At 43.9% G+C, this 22,393-nt stretch overlaps 1 protein-coding gene across 1 annotated transcript; it reads left to right on the top strand.

Moving 5' to 3' along the window:
• The first annotated feature begins 2,827 nt into the window (after positions 1-2,827).
• Positions 2,828-21,222, top strand: ca4b (carbonic anhydrase IV b). Its single transcript, XM_020501971.2, has 8 exons — positions 2,828-2,978; positions 3,608-3,652; positions 5,630-5,794; positions 6,060-6,205; positions 6,374-6,466; positions 6,564-6,630; positions 20,064-20,227; positions 20,494-21,222. Exons 1-8 carry the CDS (start codon positions 2,924-2,926, stop codon positions 20,671-20,673), a joined length of 915 nt encoding a protein of 304 aa, XP_020357560.1. The 5' UTR covers positions 2,828-2,923; the 3' UTR covers positions 20,674-21,222.
• The last annotated feature ends 1,171 nt before the right edge of the window (positions 21,223-22,393 follow it).

Genomic DNA, 22,393 nt, shown 5'->3' with positions numbered 1-22,393 from the left:
GCGTGACCGTTTTTGTGCGCCTGAGAATAAATTGACAATCTACTGAATCCTGCTCTCTGCGCCTGATTCCACCCACCACTCCTAGTAAATCGTGACAAATGTTTTGCCGAGAGGTGAGTGCCCCAACCAAATCTTGCTTAGGGCCCCCAAAAGGCTATAGCCTGCTCTGTTGACATCTATCGGGTGACTATGTCTGCCTCAAAGGCCAGTAACCATCTAGCACATAACATTCTGAGAACCATATGTTTCTTAGAGCTTGTGAGTGCGTGGTTGTCCTATGGCTATTTTGCATACAACCTTACCAACACATTCTGGGAATGGTGCAGGATAGTTGCTTGGCTTTGAAACATTGTCAGTATGTTTAACCTTTTACTGCAGTGTGCTAAATCAGTCACAGAGTGTTTCTTGGTAGTCTTAAACAAATATTCTTTGAAACAAAAGTATACCCCTCACACACATGGTTATGGGCTTAAAAACAAGAAGACACCGGTACCATGTCAGATATAGAGTTGAAATGTATTCAATTTTGAGTTTGCATCCCAATATTACACTATATACTGTACATCACAGATGGAAATATAACAAAACCATTTCAGATAGAAACACCAGATTTTCTCTGGGGAAAAATTAAATACTGTTAATTAATTATGAAATCATGAAAAACCATGACAAATTCCACCCATGAGGCCACTAGAGGGTGCTTTGGTAATTGGAGAGTAAGAGTAAGGATCTTGACAAAAAGTACTTAGTATTTCATTACTTAAGAATGTTTCCTAAAAGCTCAAACATGGTTATATTTCAGTTGAATTTTAGTAATGTTCTAGGAACTTTCTCAATGGTTTGACACTGGGAATATTCTCAAATAGTTCAGAGAATATTAAGTGTCAAGGTTGTGCGCTACTGGTGTAGAAGTCAGGTGCAGGAGAGCAGAGTTGTGATCGGGAGCACACTTTATTTGGCAGAAGCAACAAAAGACGGACACAACTTCATCAAACAAACCTCCAGCCAAAGGCAAAAGTTAAAAGCGCAACAAAGTCACAAGGATGAAAAATGATTTAACAATTGAACACACCACGGGTTGAACATGGTACCCGGGGAAAAAGAGCCTGGCGTGTCACACTAAACACGTAACAAAAACAATTCCACACAAAGACATGGGGGAACAGAGGGAATATATATGTAGTGTGATTAGGGAATGTAAACCAGGTGTGCGAGGAAACAAGACAAAACACATGGAACAATGAAAAGTGGAGCGTCGATGGCTAGAAGGCAGTGACATCAACCTCCGAACGCCACCCAAACAAGGGGAGTGTCACGTTCTGACCTTAGTTCTTTTATTATGTCTTTGTTTCAGTATGGTCAGGGAGTGAGTTGTGTGGGTTGTCTATGTTCCTTTTTCTATAATTTGGGATTTCTGTGTTCGGCGTAGTATGTATGGTTCTCAGAGGCAGCTGTCAATTGTTGTCCCTGATTGAGAATCATACTTAGGTTGCCTGGTTTCACTCAAAAGTGAAACCAGGCTATCTAAGTAGCCTGGTTTCCTACCTAAGTAGCCTGTGTGGCACAGACACTAACATGGTGTTTATTTTCCGTGTTAGTGTCTGTGCCACACGGGACTGTTTTGGTTTGATTTACGTCACGTTTATTGTTTTGTTCAGTGTTCGTTATTCATAAAAAAAACATGAACACTTACCACGCTGCGTTTTGGTCCTCCGATCCTTCATACTCCTCTTCGTCAGAGAGGAGCCAACTAAGTCGTGACAAAGAGCAATGTTTGTCTGTGGGAATTTTGCTACTTCAGCATAACATTTCCAGGTTTCTTCATAGTTCTATTTAAAGTCATGTTCTCAAATTGTTCCGAGGACGTTAAGAAAACCACAAGAAATTACATTAGTAATGTTCAGAGAACTGTCTAAGAATGTTATTTAAAAACATATACATTCCGTTCTCAGCATCAACAAAACTCTCTATCCTCTATCTTGTTAAGTGTGTTCAGGTTTGTTGGCCATGCCCACTAATTGGCTACACCTGATCTTAATGAGTGCTTGTTTCCTTTGAAATGGGGTCTGTTTGAATAGACTAAAATAAACAGATTTGTATGCGGAAAAAAACATGGTATGCCAGCTCTATCCTGATGGTGAAGTGGACTAATTACATGGATAGAGAACAGAAGACTATAGGTTTGAATCTCACTGATGCCGTGTCACAAAAAATGTTTTTGCATTATTAATGCCGAAGGAAATACATTTCCATGTGTCTTATCTGTGCTTGGAGTCTTTCTTTAAAGTTAACAAAATATAAGCTAGCGATGGTTATAGTCTTACTGAAACATTCAGTGAAAGTTAAGGAAGTTCTTGAAAACCCCCTAAATAACCTATAATATCAATTTTCAGAGCCTTAATAAAACCACCCAGAGTAAAACATTCTCAGATCCTCCCTGCAACCAAAAATAAACGTTCCCAGAACAGGCAGTGTTCATTTCTATTCTGTCAGTCAGGTAACTTATGGCTTCGTTCCCAGAACCAATAGGAAACCAAAAATGTATGTGTTCCCACAACTTCCAAGGAAACAAACGTAGTACTGTTTATTTATCGTGTGAGAGTACACCACATCTCAAATCATAAAATTATATGCCAACTATCTAAACAGAGTAGTTCTGAGGAAATAGCCTACAAGGAGTATCTGACTAATGTATTCAATAGTTTTGACTCATGACATTTATTAACGAATTCCCGACAATGTATAGATAACAAATGACAAGGGAACAGCCCTATGTAAATACATTTTATCAACAGGTATGGATACAACCTAGTGGGAGGAGTTGCCTTTTCTATTGGAACTTTTATGAACTAGGTGCTCTGCTTATTGACATTATTTGGAACATAACTTAATCCGTTTGACCCAACCAAAAACACGAATCACAATGAATTTACTTATTTCATTTTTCTTTGCCACCATTGTGAATATTCAAGGGGCAGGTGAGTGTGTTAATTTATTTATTCAACCCTAGTAACTAACATGGGTTAAAACTTGATCTATGTGTTCTTGCATGGGGTATACAATGTTTAGAAAGCTACTCTGAAAATGTAGTTAGCTAAGTTATAAAGCTAAATATATTACAAACTACAGTAAACGCTTGGCACTTTGGAATTCCACAACAAATATCATAGAAATTCATTAATAAATAGTAATTTTGGCTGAAATGTAATAAAACAAAGAACTGATGTAACTCACAGTAGCAGATCATTCAGAAGGCAAAATGTTCAGTGTGTATGAAATATAAATGGTCAATTATAGAGACGATCAGCCCAACTGCCTGCTTATTGTAAGGAAATATCCCATGTTTTTGTCAAAGCTTACCCCACTATGTGGTGATGAAACTACTGAATTAGATACATGATTTTGAAATTCAACTACCACTGTCTCAGAGAATGAAATGTTCTGAATATACATTTCTATCACATGTGGCAAGTTAAACTTTCTAATGCTATCTGCCAAAAGCCAATAACATTGGGTGTTCCTTTATAACGGTCTGTATCTGATTGACAAAGGTTAACCTTAACAGTGAACTTTGCCACACATCTTTGTCCTTAAATCCCTTCTCTAGATTGGTGCTACCAGTCCCAGGTTACATGCGGTGGCAACTGCACAGGTAAAACATATACAGTACATATGTGACAGTATAGATTGCCTCTGTGTTGTATTTTAATTAGCGAACAGGTGTCCAGAGGATCAGGGATGGTCTAATGATGCTTTATTTTCTGATAAAGAAACAAACATCCATCAATTAAATGTTGTGCTGCCCTTATGCACCAACTCGTCTGTAAAGTATAAATTAACAACAGGGGACATGAATAGCCATGCTAGCCCAATGATGACATGTGCAGAGAAAACTATAATAAAGCAAATCAAATCAATTCAAATCAAATGTTATTGGTCACATACACATGGTTATCAGATGTTAATGCGAGTGTAGCGAAATGCTTGTGCTTCTAGTTCCAACAGTGCAGTAATATCTAACAAGTAATAAAAAAAAATAAAAAAAATAATACACACATATCTAAAGGGATGGAATAAGAATATGCACATATTAATATATGGATGAGCGATGACCAAGCGGCATAGGCAAGATGCAATAGATGGTATAAAATACAGTGTATACATATGAGATGAGTATGTAAGATATGTAAACATTATTAAAGTGTCATTATTAAAATTACCAGTGATCCATTTATTAAAGTGGCCAATGATTTTGAGTCTGTATGTAGGCAGCAGCCTCTCTGTGTTAGTGATGGTTAAACATTCTGATGGCCTTGAGATAAAAGCTGTTTTTCAGTCTCTCGGTCCCAGCTTTGATGCACCTGTACTGACCTCACCTTGTGCATGGTAGCGGGGTGAACAGGCAGTGGCTCGGGTGGTTGTTGTCCTTGATGATTTTTTTTACCTTCCTTCGACATTGGGTGCTATAGGTTTCCTGGAGGGCAGGTAGTTTGCCCCCAGTGATGCGTTGTGCAGACCGCACCACCCTCTGGAGAGCCTTACCATTGTGGGCAGTGCAGTTGCCATACCAGGCGGGGATACAGCCAGACAGGATGCTCTCAATTGTGCATCCGTAAAAGTTTGAGGGTTTTAGGTGACATGGAAGTTAGAGTAGCAGTGATTCAGTGAATTGCCCGCACGAGTGCTACAATCAATACGCTGGTAGAATTTAGGTAGACTTGTTCTCAAATTTGCTTTGTTAAAATCCCCAAATACAATAAATGCAGCCTCAGGATATATGGTTTCCAGTTTGCATAGAGTCCAGTGAAGTTCCTTGAGGGCTGTCGTGGTATCGGCTTGAGGGGGATATACACGGCTGTGACAATCATCAACGAGAATTCTCTTGGGAGATAATATTGTCGCCACTTGATTGTAAGGAATTCTAGGTCAGGTGAACAAATGGACTTGAGTTCCTGTATGTTACGATTACACATGAGTTGTTAATCATGAAGCATACACCCCCGCTAACTAGCTAGCATGTACAGCATTCACAAATCAACAGATACAAATCCCAATATACTGGTAGAAGACCGTAATATTACAATGTCAGTGACTATATACACTCTATCTGTGTTTTAACATAATGGATTGACAAGGATTTTCATGGGACAATTTTACTTGAACCTCTTCCACATACAGTAGAAATGGAAGAGGTAAGGGAGGGCAGGGAATGTTTATGAGGGAGAATACAGAAGGAGAAGGAAGTGTGAGACATTAAAAAGGGAACTTACAACAACAAAACAACACTAATATCAGGCATGGGAACTACTACAATTTTGTGTAATTTTAAACATGAAATTCAAAACTTGTTGCACATATATTTGCTCAAGTACCCATGGGAATCAAAGTTCTTTAAACGTTTTTATTTAACTAGGCAAGTCAGTTAAGAACAAATTCTTATTTTCAATGACAGCCTAGGAACAGTGGGTTAACTGCCTTGTTCAGGGGCAAAACAACAGATTTTTACCTTGTCAACGTGGGGATTTGATTTTGCAACCTTCCAGTTACTAGTCCAACACTCTAACCACTAGGCTATCTGCCACCCCAAATCAAACATAACTAATGTTCCGTCTCAATATTCGCTGAGAAGGACCTGATGGTTGGGCAACGGTTGCTGGGACATGTGATGGAAGAGCCCAGTCTCCAATTAACATTGTGACGAGAAGAACCCTACCAGACGGACGCCTTACACCATTCACATTCACTGGGTACCAAGAGGCCTTCCACGGTTTCATCACAAATAATGGTCACACTGGTAAGTTGCTATATAGATGCTGCATTACATTTACAGTACAATGTCCCCTACTAATGATACAGTATATCAGCATGGTGTATTGTAGTTGTATTGAACATGAACAGCAAGGTCTATTCACCCTTTTAATGCTTTGATATTTCACAGATTTGATATAAACTCAAAGCTCCATAACATAGACTGAACAATACAATAGTACAGTACATGCAAGGTCCATGGACTCCACATATCTGCTCTTACATGGACTAAAGCTTTCATATCTCTGCAGTTCAAGTGGACCTGCCTGCCACAGCGAAGGTTCAGGGTGGAGATCTGGCGGTGCCATACAAGGCCGTACAGCTCCACCTGCACTGGGGCAAGGATGGAGGCCCTGGATCAGAGCACACTATTGATGGAGAACGATATCCCATGGAGGTTTGATGACCAAAAGAAAGGAAACATTCACAATACATTTTCATGCTCTGGATTTGTGTTTATTGCATTGTTTTTACTGTCATTTGGGTACAGCATGTGTACAGTAATTACACAGCAATCACATTTACATACACTATGAGTGTTCACATTTTATTTATTTGTCCTCAGCTGCATATTGTTAATATAAAAGAGGAATACAACTCTTTGGCTGAAGCTCTGAAAGACACTGCAGGGGTTGGAGTTCTTGGATTCTTTTATGAGGTATTAACTATGAGATTATCCATGAGATGTACAACTGTAATATTTTTATTTGGGTTGTTAGGACATTTGATTGATGATACTTATCTTATATTTTCAGGAATCAAGAAGCTCCAACAAAAAATATGACGCAATTGTAAATGCTCTGAACACTATCAAACATCCCAGTAAGTCATATAATCCCATAAACAACAGCCATTGTTATGTATTATTTTATGGGATGGAACCAGGTAGATAATACTCCAGGATCAGGATCATACAGGGATAGGCCTATGGGAAAGTGCACATAGTTTCCAGTCACATTGGCATAAGTGCCAAGAGTCTAAAGTACAACTTGCATTTTTCAAAGATTTCAAAAGTTTAATTGCCTCATGTACAAGATACAGCAGGTGTAAAATAGTACAGTTAAATATGTAACTTCTTTAGGATTGGTCGGTCCCCTGCGGGACGGTTGAGCTAAGAAAATGTCCTAGGACATAGCCATATTTGATATTTACAGGAAGCTTAAATTCTTGTTATTCTAACTGCACTGTCCAATTTACAGTTGCTATTACAGTGAAATAATTCCATGCTATTGTTTGAGGAGAGCGCACAGTTTTGAACATGAACATTTATTAATAAACAAATTAGGCACATTTGGGCATTCTTGATACAAAAGTTGGAACAGAAATACAATGGTTCATTGGATCAGTCTGAAACGTTGCACATACATTGATGCCGTCTAGTGGCCAACATCTAAATTGCACCTGGACTGGAATAATACATTATGGCTTTTCTAATTTCAAAAATGATTGTACCAAAAAATACAAAAGAACAGTTGGTTTTTTCTTTGTATTATCTTTTACCAGATATATTGTGTTATATTCTCCTACATTCCTTTCACATTTCCACAAACTTCAAAGTGTTTACTTTCAAATGGTACCAATAATATGCATATCCTTGCTTCAGGGCCTGAGCTACAGACAGTTCGTTTTGGGTATGTCATTTTAGGCAAAAATTGAAAAGGGGCCAATCCTTAAGAGTTAACTTGCAAGCTCTTTCCCAACAATGCAATAACGGTAATATACAGTTCCTTCAGAAAGTGACTCGGGCCGGGTCGGGTGTGGCTGGGCTGGGCTGTGGAGGACGCACTGCTCTCAACCTTCACCTCTCCCGAGTCCGTACAGGAGTTTCAGCGATGAGACAAGACTACCACTCAATTGGATACCACAAAAATGGGGGAAAATGTTGTTGTCAAAGTGAAATTATGTTTTTAGAAATGTGTACAAATTAATAAAAAATGAAAAGATTAAATATCTTGAGTCAACAACTATTCAACCCCTTTGATAAAGCAAGCCTAAATAAATTCAGGAGTAAAAATTATCTTAACAAGTCACATAATAAGTTGCATGGACTCACTCTGTGTGCAATAATAGTGTTTACATTTTTTTTTATGTCTATCTAATCTTTTTATGACTACATCATCTCTGTAGTAATTTTCTTATGACTACATCAAATCAAATTAGATTTGTCACATACACATGGTTAGCAGATGTTAATGCAAGTGTAGCGAAATGCTTGTGCTTCTAGTTCCGACCATGCAGTAATATCTAACAAGTAATCTAACCTAACAATTTCACAACAACTACCTTATACACACAAGTGTAAAGGAATGAATAAGAATATGTACATACAAATATATGAATGAGTGATGGCCAAACGGCATAGGGAAGATGCAGTAGATGGTATAGAGTACAGTATATACATATGAGATGAGTAATGTAGGGTATGTCAACATTATATAAAGTGACATTGTTTAAAGTGGCTGGTGATACCTCATACATACAATTATCTGTAAGGTCTCTCAGTCCAGCAGTGAATTACAAACACAGATTCAACTCTATTGGTAGATGGGTAAAAAAAGCTAACATTGAATATCCCTTTGAGCATGGTGAAGTTTTTAATTACACTTTGGATGGGGTATCCATACACCCAGTCACTACAAAGATACACCCATCCTTCCTAACTCATTTGCCGGAGAGGAAGGAAATCTCTCAGGTGACTTTAAAACAGTTATAGCATTTAATGTATCAACACAATTATAGATAGTCCACAATACTGTACAGAATAAAAAATATTCCAAAACATGCATCCAGTTTGCAACAGAGGCACTAAAGTAATACTGGAAACATTTTGGCAAAGCAATTAGCTTTTTGCCCTGAAAACAAAGTTTTATGTTTGGGGAAAATCCAACACAACACATTACTGTGTACCCCTCTTCATATTTTCAAGCATAGTGATGGCTGCATCATGTTATGCGTATGCTTTAAATCGTTAAGGACTAGGGAGTTTTTCAGGATAAGAAAGAAATGGAATGGAACTAAGCACAGGCAAAATCATTGAGGAAAATCTGGTTCAGTCGGTTTTCCACCAGATTAATTCATCTTTCAGCACGACAATAACCTTAAACACAATGCCAAATCTACACTGGAGTTTCTTACCAAGAAGACAGTGAATGTTCCTGAGTGGCCGAGTTACAGTTTTGACTTAAATCTACTTGAAAATCTATGGCAAGACCTGAAAATGTTGCAAAATCCATTTGTGGAAAGCTCTTAGAGGCTTACCCAGAAAGACACAGATGTAATCGCTGCCAAAGGTACTTCTACTAAGTATTGGCTCAGGGGTGTGAATACTTATCTAAATAAGATATTTATGTATTTCATTTTCAATAAATGTACAAACATTTCAAAAAACATGTTTTCACTGTCATTATAGGGTAATGGGTGTAGATGCGTAAAAAAAAATAGATAATTGTATCCGTAACACATGAAAATGTGGAATAAGTCAAGAGGTATGAATACTTTCTGAATGCACTATAGATGAGAAGAAACACAATTGAAATACGAGAAAATAAAAAAATTGAAACATGAGAATGCAGTTATATACAGGTCAGTGCCAGTACCATTAATACAATGTGCAGGGGTACTGGAGTGATTGGGATAGGTATGAACATGAAAATGTGGTAAAAGTGACAAGTAGCAGGATAAATTGCAATCGTAATAATAATCATAATAATCAATAAAGCAGCAGTGAATGGTAATAGTAATCACTATGGCAGCTATGTGGTGTGTGCATTGTGATGTGTGTGTGTGTGTGTACAGATAAAGGATTTTAATTTGAGCCAGCCTACTACAGTAGGAAAATAATCCTGCAGCAACAGGAAATGTGAATTATATGGATTATAATTCATAGACAATTTTGTAGGGGTTGATACATTTTTTGTAAGGGGAAATCAAGTCTGAAATTTCAAAGTGGAAATGAGAGAGTTTCCTTTTGCGAGTTTGGAGACCAATTTCTAACATGTATGGACCACTGATGTATAAAATAACCAAGACCTTAATCACGCAGCTGACCAATTTCCGCAATATTTTAGTTCTGGGTTTAACAAGATTAACCAAGAAGAAGTGACTGGCTGCAATCACACTTTGGTTTTGGTATAAAAGTCACTGCCTAGAAAATTATATGTTAGCATTTTTATACTAAAAACATTATTTTACCTAGCGTAACACTATTACAACAGGGTGACTGTTTTGGAATAAAAATGTAAGTATATTCTCTTAAACATCCACTGTATTGTGTGCTTATTGTTAAATCATTGACATGTGCTAGTGGTCATTTTCAGACCTTAAGGAGCATGTTCATCTCTTTGTGAGAAATTATACCGGTCACTCAAAACCAGGGGTTGCAACCGGTTCAGATAACAGAAATGAAAACCGAAAAATAACAAAATGTTAAGAGAAACGGAAATAGAACCAGGAACGAAAGGGATCTCTAGTGTTACAGAACAGAACTGTTATTTTCAAATCTTGAGAACGAGTTAATAACATTCTTTTTAGTTCCAGAAATATTCCTAATGTCTAGTATGTCATTCTGTATAATTAGAATGTTAGTATAGCCTAAACATGTTCAAATTCACGTCATGATGCTCAGCGTTTCAAGCCAAGCAGCATGTCGCTCTCTCCCGACCCGTGAAATTTTAGTCGGATCTTGCGCCTGCACTTATCTGACCAATCAAACATGTAAACAACTCTTATCTCTTGGGCTCCCGAGTGGCGCAGTGGTCTAAGACACTGCATCTCCGTGTAAGAGGTGTCACTACAGTCCCTGGTTTGAATCCAGGCTGAATCACATCTAGCCGTGATTGAGAGACCCATAGGTTGTCTGGGTTTGGCTGGGATAGGCCATCATTGTAAATAAGAATTAGTTCTTAACTGATTTGCCTAGTTAAATAAAAAATACCTGTTCCACAGCAAGCTGCTCAGGTGCCACTAATTGGAGGAGTAATTTAACGCGCTAAATGTAATTTCACAAATTATTTCACAGTTTAAGAAATGAACAAAAAGGAACTATATCAACTGTTACTTTTTTGGGGTTTAAACCGCTTTAGGACAGAACACTGGAACAAAACACATAGGGGTTCTGCGCGGAACAGAATCATTGAAAAAGTATTTAGGTTCCAGCCCCTGATCAAAACATTTATAAAGTATTTATTAATAAATATCCCAGAGTCCACGCAAAAATACTTAACTAGTGACTAGTAAATGGTTTATAAGGACCTACTGCATATTTGTAACGGCGTTTTTCGTTTGTTGAAAGAGAGTCGGACCGAAATGCAGCGTGGTGGCTAATCATGATCTTTAATGAGGAAATGGTGACGATACATGAAATAACTAATAAATACAAAAACAACAAACGGAACGTGAAACCTAATTACAGCCTATCTGGTGAAACTACACAGAGACAGGAACAATCACCCACGAAAGACAAAGCGAAACTCAGGCTACCTAAATACGGTTCCCAATCAGAGGCAACGCGAATCACCTGACTGCTGATTGAGAACCGCCTCAGGCAGCCAAGCCTATACAACACCCCTAATCAGCCGCGATCCCAAATACGACAAACCCCAATCTGAAACACAACACACAAACCCATGTCACACCCTGGCCTGAACAAATAATTAAAGAAAACACAAAATACTAAGACCAAGGCGTGACAGAACCCCCCCCCCCCCCCCCAAGGTGCGGACTCCCGGACGCACCTCAAAACCATAGGGAGGGTCCGGGTGGGCGTCTGTCCATGGTGGCGGCTCCGGCTCGGGACGTGGACCCCACTCCATAAATGTCATAGTTCCTCCCCTTCGCGTTCTGGGATAATCCACCCTCGCCGCCGACCATGGCCTAATAGTCCTCACCCAGAACCCCACAGAACTGAGGAGCAGCTCGTGACTGAGGGGCATCTCGGGACTGAGGGGCATCTCGGGACTGAGGGGCATCTCGGGACTGAGGGGCATCTCGGGACTGAGGGGCATCTCGGGACTGAGGGGCATCTCGGGACTGAGGGGCATCTCGGGACTGAGGGGCATCTCGGGACTGAGGGGCATCTCGGGACTGAGGGGCATCTCGGGACTGAGGGGCATCTCGGGACTGAGGGGCATCTCGGGACTGAGGGGCATCTCGGGACTGAGGGGCAGCCCGGAACTGAGGGGCAGCCCGGAACTGAGGGGCAGCCCGGAACTGAGGGGCAGCCCGGAACTGAGGGGCAGCCCGGAACTGAGGGGCAGCCCGGAACTGAGGGGCAGCCCGGAACTGAGGGGCAGCCCGGAACTGAGGGGAAGCCCAGTACCGAGGGGAAGCCCAGTACTGAGAGGAAGCTCAGGTAGGTAGTAGGCTCCGGTAGATCCTGGCTGGCTGGCGGATCTGGAAGATTCAGGTAGACTAGCAGATCTGGAAGATTCTGGTTGACTAGCAGATCTGGAAGATTCTGGTTGACTAGCAGATCTGGAAGACTCTGGTTGACAGGCTGATCTGGAAGAATCTGGTTGACTGGCAGATCTAGAAGATCATGGCTGACTGGCGGATCTAGCTGCTCTATGCAGACTGACAGCTCTGACTGCTCCATGCAGGCTGACAGCTCCTTGCAGACTGGCAGCTCTGGCTGCTTCATGCAGACTGACAGCTCTGACTGCTCCATGCAGGCTGACAGCATCCTGCAGACTGGCGGCTCCTTGCAGACTGGCGGCTCCTTGCAGACTGACAGCTCCCTGCAGACTGACAGCTCCCTGCAGACTGGCAGCTCCTTGCAGACTGACAGCTCTGACTGCTCCATGCAGGCTGACAGCTCCTTGCAGACTGGCAGCTCCTTGCAGACTGGCAGCTCCTTGCAGACTGACAGCTCCCTGCAGACTGGCAGCTCCTTGCAGACTGACAGCTCTGACTGCTCCATGCAGACTGACAGCTCCTTGCAGACTGGCAGCTCCTTGCAGACTGGCAGCTCCTTGCAGACTGGCAGCTCTGGCTGCTTCATGCAGACTGACAGCTCTGACTGCTCCATGCAGGCTGACAGCTCCTTGCAGACTGACAGCTCCTTGCAGACTGACAGCTCTGACTGCTCCATGCAGGCTGACAGCTCCTTGCAGACTGACAGCTCCTTGCAGACTGGCAGCTCCTTGCAGACTGACAGCTCTGGCTGCTTCATGCAGACTGACAGCTCTGACTGCTCCATGCAGGCTGACAGCTCCTTGCAGACTGACAGCTCCTTGCAGACTGGCAGCTCCTTGCAGACTGACAGCTCCCTGCAGACTGACAGCTCCTTGCAGACTGACAGCACCCTGCAGACTGGCAGCTCAGGCTGCTTCAAACAGGCAGGAGGCTCCGGCAGCTTAGGAGAGGAGGAAAACGCTGGCTGCGCTGAACAGGCGGGAGACTCCGACAGCGCAGGAGGGAAGGAAGGCTCTGGCTGTGCTGAACAGGCGGGAGACTCCGACAGAGCAGGAGAGGCGAGGCGCACTGTAGGCCTGATGCGTGGTGCGGGCTCTGGTGTGTGGAGGTGGCTCTGGATAGACCGGGCCGTGCAGGCGCACTGGAGCTCTTGAGCACCGAGCCTGCCCAAGCTTACCTGGCTCGATGCCCACTCTAGCCCGGCCAATACGAAGGGCTGGTATGAACCGTACCCGGCTATGCACCCGCACTGGAAACACCGTGCATTCACCAGGCTGAGCCCAGGGTCCTCTTCCGTCTAATATCATCTCCCAAGACCAGAAGTCCTTATATCGCTGCTCCTCATGATTAACAGGGAGAGTTGGCTCAGGTCTGACTCCTGACTCTGCCACTCTCTCCCTGAGCCCCCCCCCCCCCCCAATACATTTTTTGGGGTGACTTTCGGGTTTCGCTCTGCGCCGCCGTGTTTTCCTTTTCGACTCCATTCACCTATAGCCTTCTTCGCACTGCTCAAGCGAATCCCATGCGGGCTCCTGCACTCTCTCTGGGTCGGCCGCCCACCTGTCGATTTCTTCCCACGTCGTATACTCCATGCCATTGCTGTCCATAACGTCCTCCTTTCGCTGCTCCTGCTGTCGCTGCCTGTTACCACGCTGCTCGGTCCGTGTGTGGTGGGTGATTCTGTAACTGCGTTCTTCGTTTGTCGAAAGAGAGTCGGACCGAAATGCAGCGTGGTGGCTAATCATGATCTTTAATGAGGAAATGGTGACGATACATGAAATAACTAATAAATACAAAAACAACAAATGGAACGTGAAACCTAATTACAGCCTATCTTTTTTTATTTTTATAAAAAATAATTTATTACCTTCAATACCATTCATTCTTTACAACTCATAATTTTCATACATACTCCAACAATGGTATTTTAATTTACTAAACAAAACAAAAAACCCAAACAAAACCTCAGGGGAGCATCTTCCCTCCCCGTCACCCTACAAACTACCTTTCCCTATCTCCCCGTCGCTAATCTATCCCCTTACAAATCTAAATGACACCCAGCCCTAAACCCCCCTTCCACCTCTCCTGAGCAGCATGCTGCCCCCACTTCCTCTCCTCCCTCTTCATCCTCCCCCTCAAATCTCCTTCCACCCTCCTCACTATCCCTTCCACCCCCCAATCTCTCCCTGTCTTCACCATGTTCTGCCTGGCTTCCCACAGCCCCCGTTTAAAGAGACTCATGAGAAGCCAGAGCAGAAACCTGTCCCTATCCGTCCCTCTCGCTCTCCCTACACCTCTCTCTAACCTGGCCCACGTCAATACAAAATCCCCCCTTACCAAACCTAACAACACCCGTGCCCTAGCCCATACTACTCCGGCAAAGGCACAGTCCCAAAAGACATGCCGCACAGTCTCCTCCCTGCCACAAGAGGATCTTGGACAGGTGGGGGATTGCACCAAACTATACCGGTACATGATGGAACGTACCGGCAAGCACTTATGGAGGCTCAACCAATTCAGGTCCTTGAGCCTGTTGTCCAGACCCCGCGCCTGCACTCCCTCCCAGACCACTTCCGAGATTCCCACTACAGGCGCCGGACGCCCTGCCTTTAAGACCTCCTCGTACAGGTGCCTGTGATCTAAACCTACTCGGGCAACTTCAACCTCAGGGTGTGCACGCAGCCACTTGGCCGCATGACCAAAGTGCCACGGCAGCTGTTCCGCCCGAGGACCCGTGTTAGACCACACCATTACGCTTCTCGCCTGATACGAGAAGAACACCCGCAGGAGGTAACCGGACGGGTGTATCACTGGATGAGCAAGCTCCGTTAACAAGAAAGAAACAAAAATTGCGTCCAGCTTGAGGGGGAAATGTGGTACCTCCCTCCCTGATGGGACAGAGCATGCGTGCCCTGGCGACCCACTCGCACCTGCCACTCCACATGAACTGAAACACAAGCCTCACTAGAGGCCTCCTCAGACAAGCCGGCAATGGGTAGATGTACGCCAAATACAAAAGAGACGGCAACACATCCACCTTTAGGACCAGGACTTTGCCCATAAAAGACAAATACCTAGCCTTCCACATTGCTAGCTTCCTCTGTACCACTGCGATACGCATGTTCCAGTTTAGCGTCGCTGAGCCGGAGGTCTCAAAATGGACCCCGAGAATCCTCAGGGCCCCCTCACAGAGAGATAACCCCCCGGGCACATCCGTTCTACCGCGCCATCTACCGAAAAACTTGACGGAAGACTTTGCATGGTTCAGAACCGCTCCCGACGCTCGGGTGAAATCCCCAAAGATGGCAAGGGACCTTGTCAGGCACGAGTCCTTGCACAGCAGCAAGGAAGTGTCGTCGGCGTACTGCGTCATCTTAACACGCAGCCCACCACTTCCAGGGATCAACAAGCCTTCCACCCCTGTGTCTGCCCTAATGGCAGCCCCCAGAGGCTCCATGTACAGAACGAAGAGGAGAGCCGAGAGTGGGCACCCCTGCCTGACCCCAGACGAGAGGTCAAAAACGTCACCCAAGTGACTATTTACACTAACTCGGCACCCCGCTCCGACATATAATGTACGAATCCATCCTATGAACTTCTCCCCAAATCCTAATCGACCTAACACTCTGAATAAAAAGGATCTATTCACGCGATCAAAGGCTTTCGCCTGATCTAGCGCTGCTACCATTAAAGGCAGTCCTCTATCTTCAACCCAAGCGATGGAGTCCCTGATTAACTGTAGGTTCCATCTAATAGAGCGGCCCTCTACCCCGCACGTCTGATCCTCATGAACGACGTAGGGAAGGGCTGTGCGCAACCGGTCTGCTAAAACCTTTGCAAGTAGCTTGTAATCTACGCACAGCATGGTCAATGGCCGCCAGTTGCCAAGGTCTGTTACTTCCCCCTTCTTATATAAAAGTGACAGCACACCAACAGCCATTGATCCCCCCCGGGACCCCCGTCTCAAGGATGGCCTTCAAGACTTCGAGGACCACTGGTCCAAGTATACCCCAAAACTTGAGATAAAACTCAGCCGGCAGCCCATCCATCCCAGGCACCTTCCCTTTTCCCATCCTCCTAAGAGCGCTCTCAACCTCTTCTAGTGAAATCTGGGCCTCCATCACTTCTCTAATGTCCTCCGGCAACCGCCTGGACAAGTGTTCTAAAAACACATTTCCCTGCTCTACATCTATTTCCCTTTCCTTAAATAAACCTTGGAAATTATCAGTTGTCACCCTGACCATATCCTCTGGTTCTCTAACTATACTACCACTTTCTTCCCTAATGCCATGCATTACCTTCCTACTCTGTCTGGCCCTAACCGACTTAAAGAACATAGCGGAACAAGTCTCATTGTGTTCTAGAAAGCCACTATGCACACGCTCCAGGAAAGCTCGAGCCTTCCGCTCCTGCAACTCCCTGAGCTGCGCCTTTAGGGTAGCGGATCTCTCCCAGTCAAACGACCCGCCGAGGTTGCCTGCCTCATACTCGAGTTCAATTAACCTTTGGATACGATCCACCTCCCTCCTCTCCTCCCTTTTTTTCCTCTTGCAATACCCTATTATAAAAGCCCTAATCCTCACCTTAACTAATTCCCACCACTCTAACACCCCCTCGCACATGGACCAGAGGCCTTCAAGCCTCCAAAAGAAATCATAAAACACGTCAACAAAAGCCTGTTCCTCCAGCACATCCCGATCTAACTTCCAGTACCCCCTACCAAAGAGGCAGACTGGCGACCCCACCTGCAGGAGCACCCCGTTGTGATCCGAAAAGAAAACAGGCAACAGCCGCCCAGACAACTTACCCAAAGACCTGGGTACAAAAATTTAGTCGAGCCTCCGCTCAACCCCCCTGGAGTTGCACCATGTAGGACCGGCCATTTTCGGAGTAGTGTGCAGACCACCATCAACCAGACCATGGCAAGCCATTAGCCTGGTAATGGCACCTGCACTGCTATCCCCCCCTATTCCTAAATCTGTATTAAAATCCCCCCCTATCACTAATTTCCTATTTGTGACACACAGGGGCGTCAGACAGTCCACCATCTCCCTCCTGTCTGCCACCACCTGTGGCCCATACACCACCACTAATCTAAATTTACAATCCCTTATCGTGACATCCACCCCTATAACCCTCCCCTGCATTACCACAAAAGAATCCTCCACTTTTACCTCCCTGTGCCCACACAAAATCCCTACCCCCGATGAGTGCACCCCCCCCAACACCCCAAACCGACTCCCCCTTGTCCCACTCCCTCTTAAACCTACTAAACCTACTGGCTAATTTGACTTTTGTTACTTTAAATGTAAGGGGTTTAAGGGATTTTGTTAAGAGGAGGGCGGTTTTTAGTTATTTGGAGGGTGTGGGGTTTGATTTTTGTTTTTTACAGGAGGTTCACCTCAGGTGAACCTCCTGTAAAAAACAAAAATCAAACCCCACACCCTCCAAATAACTAAAAACCGCCCTCCTCTTAACAAAATCCCTTAAACCCCTTACATTTAAAGTAACAAAAGTCAAATTAGACCCCATGAAAGAATCAAATAAAAACATGTAATACACTCAAATTCTAAACCCAGACAGGAGACTCACCCGATGCTCCCCTGCTCCATATCTACCGGTGAAAACACCATCCGTACTCCCGACATCCCCCCCACTTCCTCCATCTCACCAACCCAGGATGCAGGAATAGTGTTTGGCTCCGGGGTGCCCTGCACCCTGGGTCTACCCCCACAATCCTCCCCCTCCCCAGTGCTGCAGCTGGATTGGAAAAAAATCGGGGAGGCTGAGTCCCCAAACAAAAAACTCCCCACCTCCTCCTGTACCCAGTCCTGAGTCTTGTTAGGTGTGTCCCCACCCAACAGAAGTTGAGGGCCTGGGGAAACCAGCAGCAACCCAGAGGTTTCTCCCACCCCCATCACTCTCTTGGCCATCCCCTCCCTCTCACTGTCGGCCAATCGCACCCTCCTCTTCATTCTCTTCTTTGGTGATGGCGGCAGTGGAGAGATACCACCCTCCCCCCCCCACCAGCTCCTCCACCATACCCCTCATCTCTTCCACCAGGGCACTTTCCCCCCAGTCCACTTGCTCTTCCACCGTCTCCTTCTCCAACACTCCTCCCTCGCTTTCTTCTCTCTCATGCTCCTCCACTCGGTTGCCTTCTTCCGCCGCTTTTCCTGGTTCTCCTACTCCCGTGCCTTCCGTTTCCTTCTCTCTTCCATCCGCTGCTCCTCCTCCTTCCTTGCGGCCTTCCCCTCTGGACCTGTACTCTGGTCATGAGGCTTGCTTCCTTCCCCTCCTCTTCTTCCCCCATCCCCCGCTCCTGCTCCCCCCCCAGCCGCAGACGCATATGACCTCTGACGAGCCGGGCACCCCCGCCACAGGTGTGCTGACGAGCCACACCTGTGGCACGCCTTAGGCTTGTCACAATCCTTCGCCTCGTGTTCCTCAGATCCACAAAATCTGCATTTTCTTGTGCTGCACGAGGCGAATATGTGGCCGTAGGCCATACAGCGCCTGCAAAATGGGGGCTGACGTGCATAAAACAACGTCCCCCTGTCAGCCCCTAGGGAGAACATAGCAGGAGGATGGAGGTAGCCACCATGTCCCTTTGGGTCCTCTCTGAGGAGGGCCTGGAAGCCTCTCCTCCCATTCCAAAACCCAAGGGAGTCTTTGAGGTGCCTTGCTGAGGAGACGTTATCCATGTATCTCCCCAGAAAGGCCCTCACCTCTTCATCCTTAACGTATGGGTTGTAAATGTTGACAGTTACAACCCTAAAGTTATTCTTCGCCAGGCTTGTTATTTCATAGTGGCTCATCGGCCTCTCGCCTCCCACTGCTCTTGCCCTTCTCAGGATATCATCGTGTTTCTCCTCTGTATATAGTGCCACGTCGTATGCTCCCTCCAATGAGTTGCCTTGGAAACAAAACACATCCTTCACCGTCAGCTTTAGAATCCCCATCAATATTATCCTTCCAAAAGTTTCCCGTCCTAAAGGCTCCAACTCCTTTTCCTTCCAAGCAAAACGAATCGTGTTGGCCAGCCCAATCCCAGGGACCGACCGTGTTGATGTATTTAGCACCATCTCCGCAAGGAGAATGGCGCTCGTTCTCTTCTCTTCCAAAACAATGAAAAAAGAAAATCCAAAGTGACTGAGCCTATTCTGGTGCAAACAAAACACAGAGACAGGAACAATCACCCACGAAAGACAAAGCGAAACTCAGGCTACCTAAATACGGTTCCCAATCAGAGGCAACACGAATCACCTGACTGCTGATTGAGAACCGCCTCAGGCAGCCAAGCCTATACAACACCCCTAATCAGCCGCGATCCCAAATACTACAAACCCCAATACGAAACACAACACACAAACCCATGTCACACCCTGGCCTGAACAAATAATTAAAGAAAACACAAAATACTAAGACCAAGGCGTGACAATATTAAACATTTTTACAAATGATCTTATGAATCATTATTAAATAGGTTACTAACTTTTACAAATGTGGGTGTAAATGATGAATAAAATATTTAATAATCCATTATAAATACTTTAATACGTAGAGTTATTATAAAGTGCTCCCCAAGTGCAACTGGTCAAATTTAGATCCTACATCTGTATGTGTGTGGCGTCAGTAGTGAGGTGTGAGCGTGGGTGCATGAGTGCGTGTACATGTGGGTATGTGTGAATGAAAAGAGTGTCAGTGTAGGTGTGTGTGCCTGAGTGGTAGACCTGTGGTTGAGCATGGAGACAGAGCAGGTAGTCAGTGGGGAAAGTCGGGTGGCTGGAATCCTTGGCAACTGTATATTTATTTTCCATTGTATTTATTGTGTCCAACTTTAGGCTCAAACACTACCCTTAGTGAAGTGTCCCTGGACATGCTCATCCCCTCTCGGAGTAATATGATCAGCTACTTCCGCTACAATGGCTCTCTCACCACACCCGCCTGTGTAGAATCTGTTGTCTGGACAATGTTCGAAAATACCATTCCTCTCAGCAGGCAACAGGTGCTTTACGGATTCACCTTTGACATTATACTGTACCTCACCTATGTCACCTTTATACTTGACATTATACCTGTACAATCATACAATTACCTGCTGTCAGGAAATTAACTGTAAAACTGCAAATGGTTAACTCTGCCCCATAACAATTTGTGTAGAATTGCAAGAAATTTGCCATTTCCCCCCAAAACAATCTCAGACCTTTTGGGGGCCATTCGAAACTGTGGTACGCCACTGATCTAACATGTTTTCATCTTTGTGTCTTACAGCTTGCTGCATTTTCTCAGCTTCAGTTTGCTGATGGAAAGCCTATGGTGGGAACCTATCGCCCAGTCCAGTTATTGAATGGTCGCCAGGTGTATCGCTCTGGAAGTCAAGTTGTCTTAGTCAGCTCTCTGCTACTCATCACCTCTGTGATATCAGCTATTGGACTCCCACTGCCCAACTAAATACCAGGATCTTTGGATTTGGGTATCAGTGAATTAGAGTGCCTGATATTGCCAAAATCTCAAATGCTTATATTTCGCTTTGCTATGCAGATGTTCTCTTTCAAGTTTACCTTACTTGCCAAATTATAGTTGATACAGTTTATTCAAGGGGGTAATGTGTTTAAGGACACAGCATAAATAATGCACCAAGACATTTTATATTTGTATTGTTATGTATAAAATAATACTTGAGAGAGCATTGATCCAAGCATTGTTTTGACCCTCTTATTACCTTCTTCATATCATTATTGTTAATATTTAGTTAACCTCATAAACTTCCTATTGTTATTGAACGGTCAATGTCATTATGTGACCTGTGCTTTCCACAGAACCAGCAACACAACTGGTGAGAATCAGTATCAAAGCACTGGAACTCTGATCTATATTGTCCGGTAACAAACCACATCCATGTATTTTTTTATATAAATCAAATCAAATTGTATTGGTCACATACATATGATTAGCAGATGTTATTGTGGGTGTAGCGAAATGCTTGTGCTGCTAGCTCTGACAGTGCAGTAATATCTAAAAAGTAGTATCTAACAAATTACACAACATATACCCAATACACACAAATCTAAGTAGGAATTAAGACTATATACATATAGATGAGGGATGTCAGAGCGGAATGGACTGTAGAATAGTATAGAGATGAGTAATGCAAAATACAGTATGTAAACATTATCAAGTGAATGAGATACTGTAGAATAGTATAGAAAAAGTATATACATATGAGATGAGTAATGCCAGATATGTAAACATTAAGTGGCTAAGATACCGTAGAATAGTATAGAATACAGCATATCCATAAGAGAAGAATAATGCCAGATATGTAAATATTATTAAAGTGACTAGTGCTCCATTATTAAAGTGGCCAGTGATTTCTAGTCTATGCCTATAGGCAGCAGGCTCTAATGTGCTAGTGATGGCTGTTTAACAGTCAGATGGCCTTGGGGCGGCAGGTAGCCTAGTGGTTAGAGCATTGGACTAGCAACCGGAAGGTTGCAAGATTGAATCCCCGAGCTGACAAGCAAAAAATTTGCCGTTCTGCTCCCGAACAAGGCAATTAACCCATTGTTCCTAGGCCATCATTGAAAATAAGAATTTGTTCTTAACTGACTTGCCTAGTTAAATGAAGGTAAAATAGAAGCTGTTTTTCAGTCTCTCGGTCCCAGCTATAAGGTGTACTAATTCAGTTAAAGCTATAAATCTAACAACATATTGTTTTTTCTTCACTTTATTCACACTAACTAAGAACAGTGGCGCAGCGGTCTAAGTCACTGCATCTCAGTGCAAGAGGCGTCACTACAGTCCCTAGTTTGAATCCAGGCTGTATCACATCCGGCTGTGATTGGGAGTCCCATAGGGCGGAGTTTGGCCGTCATTGTAAATAAGAATTTGTTTTTAACTGGCTTGCCTATTTAAAGAAAGGTAAATAAAAATAAAAAGAATAAGAAAAAAAGGCTATTTTGATTTATTCTTATGTAATTTCTTCAACAGTCCACCAAGTGGCAGTAATGGGTATCAGAGCACACCTACCATTCCTCTCTGCATCCTTTTTGACCACCACACCGCACAAAGCAATGCAAGATGTACAACTCCTACTTTCTTATTTCCACCCAAAAGCAGTTGTCGTCGCCCCCCCACACACTTCACGGATTATTGATACAATAGAAATGGC

This window comes from Oncorhynchus kisutch, linkage group LG15 (assembly GCF_002021735.2).
Source record: "Oncorhynchus kisutch isolate 150728-3 linkage group LG15, Okis_V2, whole genome shotgun sequence".
Classification (NCBI taxonomy): domain Eukaryota; kingdom Metazoa; phylum Chordata; class Actinopteri; order Salmoniformes; family Salmonidae; genus Oncorhynchus; species Oncorhynchus kisutch.
The sequence above is the reverse complement of the archived record's forward strand: the minus strand, read 5'-3'. Positions and strand labels throughout refer to the sequence as shown.

Excerpts from the sequence above, each read along its gene's own strand:
- ca4b (XM_020501971.2), top strand. The coding sequence starts at position 2,924 with ATGAATTTACTTATTTCATTTTTCTTTGCCACCATTGTGAATATTCAA. Across the intron at positions 5,795-6,059 it reads CACAAATAATGGTCACACTG|TTCAAGTGGACCTGCCTGCC; the intron begins GTAAGTTGCTAT and ends ATATCTCTGCAG. Across the intron at positions 6,467-6,563 it reads TTCTTGGATTCTTTTATGAG|GAATCAAGAAGCTCCAACAA; the intron begins GTATTAACTATG and ends TTATATTTTCAG.